Source organism: Ochotona curzoniae, unplaced genomic scaffold, assembly GCF_017591425.1.
Source record: "Ochotona curzoniae isolate NIBS_2020 unplaced genomic scaffold, NIBS_Ocur_1.0 contig_908, whole genome shotgun sequence".
Lineage (NCBI taxonomy): Eukaryota > Metazoa > Chordata > Mammalia > Lagomorpha > Ochotonidae > Ochotona > Ochotona curzoniae.
In genome coordinates this window covers 34070808-34079295 of record NW_024466607.1, presented here as the reverse complement: position 1 = coordinate 34079295, position 8488 = coordinate 34070808, and the positions used below count along the sequence as shown (strand labels likewise).

General features: G+C 45.1%; 1 protein-coding gene across 3 annotated transcripts in view; it reads right to left on the bottom strand.

Annotated features, from left to right (window-relative positions):
- Nucleotides 1-4044: 4044 nt before the first annotated feature.
- PPP4R2 (protein phosphatase 4 regulatory subunit 2) overlaps nt 4045-8488 on the bottom strand; it is a 45865-nt gene continuing 41421 nt past the window's right edge. For all 3 annotated transcript variants that reach the window (XM_040994832.1, XM_040994833.1, XM_040994834.1), the window contains 2 exons: nt 8077-8360; nt 4045-7844 (listed from right to left, as the gene is read on the bottom strand). In XM_040994832.1, coding sequence (XP_040850766.1) covers nt 7528-7844; nt 8077-8360 — 601 coding nt within the window. In that variant the 3' untranslated portion in view covers nt 4045-7527. The remainder of the gene's footprint in view (nt 7845-8076; nt 8361-8488) is intronic.

Below are 8488 nucleotides of genomic sequence, written 5' to 3'. Positions count from 1 at the left end.
GGTTCTATCCCAGCAGCCCCGCTTCCCTTCCAGCTCCCTGCCTGTGGCCAGGGAAAGCAGTCGAGGACGGCCCAAAGCTTTGGGAACCTGCACCCGCGTGGGAGACCCGGAAGAGGCTCCTGGCTTCGGATCGGCATAGTATCGGCAGTTGCGCTCACTTGGGGAGTGAATCATCGGACAGAAGATCTTCCTCTCTGTCTCTCCTCTCTGTAAATCCGCCTTTCCAATAAAAAAATAATAAAAATAAATCTTTAAAAAAAAAAAAAGAAACTACAATTGTAACTCGTTTCAAGAACAGCTAATGTCTACCATGGAGAAAAAAGTCTGAAGAAAATTCTGAATTTTTTTCCTTTAGAGATTTATATATTGATTTGGAAGGCAGAGTTAGAGAGAGAGAAGGAGAAGGAGAGACTGATTTTCCATCTTTTGGCTCACTGCCCAAAGGGCCACAAAGCCGGGAGTCAGGAGCTACTTCCGGGTCTCCCAAGTGGGTGCAGGGGTCCACCCTCCGCTGCTTTTCTGGGCCATTAGCAAGGAGCTGGGTAGAAAGTAGAGCAGCCAGGACTCAAAATGATACCCATCAGGGATGCCAACACCATGGGTGTGGCTTTTACCAGCTGTGCCACATCAGCAGCCCCAAGAAAAATCTAGAATTTTCCAGTCTATCCAATGAAAAAGGCCTGTAACCCAACCGGAGAGTGGGCAAAGCTCAGGAATCGAGAGGTTTCAGGGAAACACCAACAGCCCTCTGACACCACTGCGGATTTGGAAGGGACTGTCCCAACCGCCCAGGCAGTCAGCCGCCTCCTTTTCTTTCTCTGGTAATGCACCCTGCAGACACTTCACCAAGAACTGCAGAAGCCAGACTGAAAAACCGTGGAGCACACAGCCCCACGGACACAGCCAAGAACAAGGGTGAACGAGGGGCAGCCGAGTGTACTCAGTGAAGAACGCCAGCTGGGCAGTGTCACCCCGGAGAGCAAGGGCCACGGGGCCATGAATTCTGATGGGCATATAGTTGCATCAGAAAACACTGACAGAAAAACAAAACTGGCTGGTGGCCGGCACTATGGCTCAATCCTACTGGCTAAATCCTTGCCTTCCAGATGCTGGGATCACATACGGACACCTGTTCTTGTACTAGCTGCTCTACTTCCCATCCAGCTCCCTGCCTGCGGCCTGGGAAAGCAGCAGGGGATGGCCCAAAGCTTTGGGACCCTGCACCTGCTTGGGAGACCTGGAGGAAGATCCTGGCTCCTGGTTTCAGATTAGCTCAGCTCTAGCTGTGGTGGCTACTTGGGGAGTAAACCAGAGGATTTAAGATCTTTATCTCTTCTCTGTTAATTTGCCTTTCCAATTAAAAAAGGAAGGAAGGAAGGAAAGAAGGAAGGAAGGAAGGAAGGAAGGAAGGAAGGAAGGAAGGAAGGAAGGAAGGGAGGAAGGGAGGAAGGGAGGAAGGGAGGAAGGGAGGAAGGGAGGAAGGGAGGAAGGGAGGAAGGGAGGAAGGGAGGAAGGGAGGAAGGAGATGGCTGTACGTCCAGGGTTTAGGAGGGACAGTGACAATATAATGAGGGACAGGGTGGGCCCAGCAGCTTCACAACATCTTTATGAGTTGATTTTTTCAAAGATTTATTTATTTTACTTGAAAGGCAGATTTCTTTTTAACAGATATCTTCCATCTTCTGATTCACTCTCCAAATGGCTGTTAACAGCTTTAACTTGACCAATCTGAAGCCAGGAGCAAGGAGCCTCTTCCGGGTCTCCCACACAGGTACAGGATCCCAAGGCTTTGGGCAGTCCTCGACTGCTTTCCCAGGCCACATGCAGGGAGCTGGATGGGAAGTGCAGCCTCCAGGACACAAACCAAGGCCAGTGTAGGATGCTGGGGCTTCCAGCTGAGCCATCGCATTGGGCCCAGTCTAAAAAAAAAATGGAGATGGGCATTTAAGATGCCAAGAAGGAAGGCCCAAGTCCCATCACCCAGCACAAGGCTCTAAATCCCCAGCTCTGGGGTCTTGCTAGTGCAGACCCTTAAGACATGGCTCAAGAAATGGGCTTGAGCCACCCATGCCACGTCTGCCCCAGGCACTTGGGGTGTGAATCAGTAGATGAGACTTACATATTTTCTAAATCAAAAAATTAAAATACAGAAAGGGATCGTGATCTCCCTGGTTTATTTGAGAAGACTTTTACTCAGCTCCGCCCTAGAGTAGCAGGCAACGTCGACTGCTACACTCTTAAATATGTGCCTCTCCACATCTTCAAGGCACTGCCCCTGGTGCCATGGCCAACAGGGCGGCACCGTCAGTAAGAAGCCACTTGTAATCACTACTGAAGACATATGTGTGCGGAGAGAGTGACTGGGGAATGAGAACCCACTCAAGATGCAAGTATGTTTGCAGAGGCCCCTGGTAAGGGGTGGGTACGGCACACCCAACTGTCAGTCACGCCACACACACCTGGGACAACCACCCTGTCCCTTGCTTCATCCGTAGCTCCACCCTGGTCTCCTCTCTCTCACAAACACACACACATTCTATTTCAGAGTGACAGATAAATGGGGCTGGAGCTGGCTGAGATGAGGAAGCAAGAGCTTCGTCTGGGTCTCCCACACGGGTGCCGGGTCCCAAGCACTTAGGCTATATTCTTGAGCTGCTTTCCCCGCCCGTCAGCAGGCAGCTGTATGGAAGTGGAGCCACCAGAACTGGAACGGTCATGCTGGTGTTACAGGTGGCAGCAACTCACCATGCTGGACAGACTGCACTCAGACCCAGCCTCGGCACGCCCCTTCCTGGAGGCCCGGCAGCAGCAGCCCACACCCAGGAACTCCGGCTTGGTGCCTTGGTCCTTGTGGCAGCGACAACTCAACTGGACTGAGCCAAAGGGAAAGTCCCGACCCGTACAGGAAGCTACGTTCACTGTAGGGTGGTCATCGGTTCCAGCAAACAGGGCCGGGTGAGCACAGGGAAAGAGGCCAACTCCACACATCCCCACACCAAGCTGAGCCAACAATGGCCACAAAAGCTAAGATCACTTAAAGGGGCCTGGGAGCTGTGCAAACGGACAGAGCTTTCAAGGCCCCCACCTGAATTGTCATAAAAAAAGAGGAAGGGAAAAGGCCGGCTGTGCATCTCAGCATGTGCTGTGTACGTTCGCTACTGCAGAGGGAGGTGCAGGATGGTGCCGAGGTGCCACCTGTCGCACACCCCCAAGGCAGGGCCAATAGTTGCCCTCTTAATGACTAACTCTCCTGGCAGCCAAGAAAGGCCTATCTGGTTTGCACGAGGAAAAACCCACCCAACCGACAGCAGAGCTGGGACTCAAACCAAGAATCCGTCTCCAAAACCCTTGGTTGATGGCTTGTAAGGGAACAGGGTGGCTGTTACAGTCAAGGGATTTGGAGCCGGAACAGTTGGACCAGAGTATCTGCTACTGTGTTCGACTTGAAATTCTTTGTTGGATGTAAATTAGTCTAATTTTCAAAATAAATCTCAACTTCAAAGTATCTAGCTGGAAAGTAGCTTTCATTCAACAGGAATGAGAAGCTGAAATGGGACTGGGTTCCTTTCTAATGCACCTCAGAAGGTGGCAGAAGGGTCCCTGGCCCCCATGTGCAGCTCCAGGCTCCCGCTGTCAGGCTGGCCCGGGCCTGGCTGTTGCAGCCATTTGGGAGAGAAGTAGCAGAGACCTCTACTACATGGTACTAACGGCAGTCCTCAGCTCCCCTGGGGCTCGACTGTCTCGGTACACAGCAGAATCCAGAGTTTATACGACCCCCCCTCCTCTTGCAGTCATGAAGGAAGATTTCTAGACCACTCTGATAAAAGCTGATGTGGCCATGTGAGCGGTAGATGAACTTCCTCCGGGTCAGCCTGAACGCTGTCTGGCTAAGCTCCACGAGCCCACGGGGGTCAGGCTTGTGCCCTCCCTGCCAGCAGCCCCAGCGGTCCTGCACCGGCCCCCTCCCTACAGAACTCTGAGGAGGGTGGAGAGGCAGCGGCAGTGGTGATGATGACGGAAATAAGTGGATTCCACACGTGAAGGTTATCTTCTAATTTATACTTTATTGTATTATGAAAATAACACATTTATTTGGCAAAGTAATCTAGGTTCCGAGTTGAAATGAAATTCTTAAGTGTACTGATTATTTCTTAAACGTGAATTAGATGTATTCTAACCAATACATACTTGCATTCTTATAAGTAGGCCAACAACCAAGCAAACCTAACCGTAATACTTTCATATGAAATTACAGATGTTTTTGCATTCATCCATTTTTATGATCAGCACATATCGCAAGAGAAATGACCTTCATTCCATCCAACCAATGTACGTAAGAAACTCCTCTTCAAAAAAAAAAAAAAAAAAAAAAAAAAAAAAAATGTGAACTACCCCCAATTTTTATTTCCTTTGGTTCTACAAGCTGCATTTGCATCCTCACCACAAGCTACATTTTTTCACAAACATTGTAGCAGCTTTAGATTCTGCCCAGGTACCTTTGTAAGTAAGCTAGTATATTACATTTACACTATTTGAGAAATTGCTGATTTTACAAATGCAAAAATGCATACATACATGCCTATCTACACTGGCAAAATAAAGTCCTCTGACCTCACGCTGGGAGAGGCCACGTCTCCAGCCCATGGCTGCTGGGACTCCCCTGCCAGCCAGAGGACCCACGTAATGGCACCCAAATGGCAACTGGGTGCTGCAGCCATACGTGACAGGTGTAGTTAAAACAAACCTCATGTGGATTAGTCAAATCTAATCAACATTGAAAACAGGACATGTTCACTACTTTATTTCTGTTCTGCTACAACTTGAGAAATGAAAACATGGGAGTTTGCAAAAACGTATGAAGAGGTTTTCACTTGAAGAGGGAAATGTGCTAAGAACACATCACATACACTCTCTCTTCGTAAGCGTCTTCTGATTCCTGCGACGTTGGGTTCAGAGACAAAGTGCCTTTACCCACCAAGGTCTTCACTCTTCACATGGATCTTTTAATAGGACTTTGCTTGATGTGTGTTAACAAACTGTGCCTAAAACAAGCCTTTTAAAAACTCACAAATGAGTCAGAACTGGCATTTTCATTCAGGAGAGTCTGCATTAAGTGGACGTAGGCATACTTGTGGAAACCTGCTCCCCAGTGGCCATCAGCATCTGAAGCAAGCTCAACAAGGTCTCCCATCTCTACCACAGGAGTCCAGCTATCTTCAAAATGACGCTCCACTAGCATTCTAGTTATCTGCATCAACAGCAACAGCTTAGATCTATGATCAACGAATGAGTATCTAATAAATATTAACACTATTAAACTACAGATTAAAATGCAGGATTTCTCATAGAGTTAAGTGGTGTCATTGTGGTACATTCACCATCATTGTACTTTATTTAATAAAGAACTACATTTGCCCTTGCAAAAAATAGCTAATTGCAAGTTTACAAATAAAACCACAGACCTCAAAAGTCATGATGTTAAATATCCAACTTAGAACCAATGAAAACAAACGGACGACGTTTACAAATGGTCCATGGCACAATTAAAATAAAAAATATCAAAAGGTCACAGGATCTTAAAGAACACGTTTATTGACAGGAATTTCATAAATATCCTAAAGAAAATCTCAAAAGTTTCCAAACTTAAAATGCTTAAAATCTGTTCTCACTGGCAAAATATCACTTGATAAAATTAATAGGTCATTACAAATGAATGTCACATGTAAGATTAACTTTATAATATTTTTGCAAAAAAATTTTAAAAATTTACAGTGTTTGCTTTTACTCCTATTGGGTACAGTAACTCATTTCAGTTTTTATTTCAACTGTTAGACATATTCATAAATATATTTAACTAGTTGCTGTGAGCAAGTCAGTAGTATGTTATTATCCTACAAACATAAATGGATCCAAATCACTTTGGTATTTTTAGTCACAGCAAGTTTAGTTGTTAAAATGCAAAATTTTGTAATCTCTCTCTAAATTTCCCAAATATGAGACAAGGTTAGGAATTCTTTTCCTCATTTTTCTAAGTTCATCTGTGTACTTCAGGTTTCTGACACTAAAAAAGGTGTTCTCACATTTTGATAAAAATGTACTCCAATATTTTATAACATTAATATTTATTGCTTTATATGAATACTGTATTGAAAGCCCAAGCATTCAGTTTACACACAGAAATTGTACAATGATATACCGCTTCACAAAGGCAGTGAACACAGGACAGCCTACAAAATCTACTTTACACAAATTTAAAAATTCTAAATATCAAAAAGTACAGCTGAGGAAACAGGTATAAATTTGGCAGCCAGTAATTTTGACAGGGAAGTTGCAGCTCGCATAACTTTTAAATATGTGAATTTTAAAATGCTGAGTTTAGAGTAATCATTGTGCTTTGTGTTGATTTGAAAAATATAACACTGGCTGTCAAAGAAGTATGTTCAAAAATATTTAATTCACTTCAAAATGTCATACAAATTATGGTGGTTTCTATGCACCCCTAACACCCTACTTAGCTCAGGGACATTACTAAAGCAATATATTAATTTTTCCAGTACAGTGGTGTTTCTTACCATTGACATCTGCGTACTCTAGAATAATTTAGAAAGAAATGTGTAGGAAAGCAAGCACAAAGTCAAGGGACCTGCCTGGATCTTCTGAGATGCTCTCATATCAGCTTTGTAAGCATTCACTCTAGAACACAGCAAGGTACCGCTGGAACCCAAGTTCCGAGGCAAGCACATCCTCTCACAAACAACCGTGTTTTCTCCTCAGGCCCCTCCGAAGCAGACACAAGAACTTCAGCTTCAACAGGTTCCTTGGAATGTGTTTAACCTGCTATTTCAACAGACAAGATGTCCAGGGTTTCACAAGGGCCAGATTTTATTTGAATTATTCAGAAGAGAAAGAAAATGCCTTCTGAAAGAGGTGAACTCAATCATTACCAATAGAAAAAGTTATCCACTGTATTCATCTCTTATAGAAACAGAAAAATATAACATTTCCCCCCTTAGAATAATATATATGTATATATATGTATATATATATATATATATATATATATGTATATATGACTTAGAGTTCCATTGTACACAAACAATAAAACCTGGAAACCAGCATGAAACCCTACAATTCACATGTTAAAATATTGAAACTTTGACCAAAACAGGAAAACGGCCAGAGTGTTCAGAGAAGACAAAAAGCTTTCTTGCATATGTATAAACTAAATGTGATCATCAACAAAGTTTTCAAATTATAATTATTATTTTCCAGTTTAAAAACTTTAACCCTTAAAAAAAAAAAACAAAAAAAAAAAACCACACACACACATCTATACACAAACCACTGATTTGACCAGACCAAAAAAACAGTCAGCGGTGAGCAGGACCCAGAAGTATTCAGTCCCCACACGTACGACCTTTCAGGACTCCCCCTCACAGTACGCGGTGACCTGCTTCTCTTCCCGAGTTTTCTACAGTGTAAACCAGAGCTGTGCGTGAAGGCCTGCACCCCCGCGCCCCTCGGCGGTCAGTCCTGCTCCATCGGCTCCTCGGGGGCCTGGGCAGCGTCGCCGTCATTCTCCATGGAGGACTCCGACAGCTCTCCAGTCTCACTGGAGCTGCTGGATCCTTCCAAGCCGGCTGCCTGCTGGCAGCTGGAGCCACTGCTCGCAGGGCCTGGATCTTCAGGACCTTCCGAGCGGGAATCCTTCTCAGCTTGAGACGCAGGGGAATCCTCCATCTGACTGCCTTCCTCAGAAGTCTCTTCGTTCACAGTTAATGTATCATCACATTCTCTCTCTTGATTTTTTCTTTCTGAGATTTCTCTTGTTGTCATAAAAGACTCTAAAAATAAGCAAACATGCTACAGTTAAAATTTTATTTTTAAAACACCTCCCAAGTTGTTTCATGAATTCTGTTATTTTACAGCTAAATCACAGCCCCTGGAACTTAGCTGCAACCACAGAGCGCAGGGAGACAAGCCCAACACGAGCACTAGGAGGAGCTTCCCCGCATTAGATCCTCTCGGGAAGGCAGGCAGGCGGTGAGCCTCTCCTCAGGCCACCCTTCCACAGACCTTCTTCCTCGTCCTCGTCCTCTTCCTCGTCCTCTCCAGCACAGTCCTGCCTGCTGCCACGGCCTTCCTTGTCTTTACCCTGGGGTGAAGACGAGCCGTCTGGCCCTGCTGCTGAGGAACTCTCACTGGAAGCCATCTGACTGGCGGCCTCCCCCACTTCCCCTTCTTTCTCAAACCGCAGTCTCTTCACTTCCCGGCCCTCGGCTTCTCCGGCATCTTCTTCTGCGTGTTTGTTTTTCGTAGGGCTCACTGAAGACGCTTCTGATTCAGAAGCCAGCGAGTCACTGTAAATTTTTTAAAGTATCATTAATAAGATTATATTCCCCACCTACATCTTTTAAGGTCTAATAATTTTTCTCAAATTGTCTTTTCATCTCAAAATTAACTATAGCATTTATATAAAGGAATATAC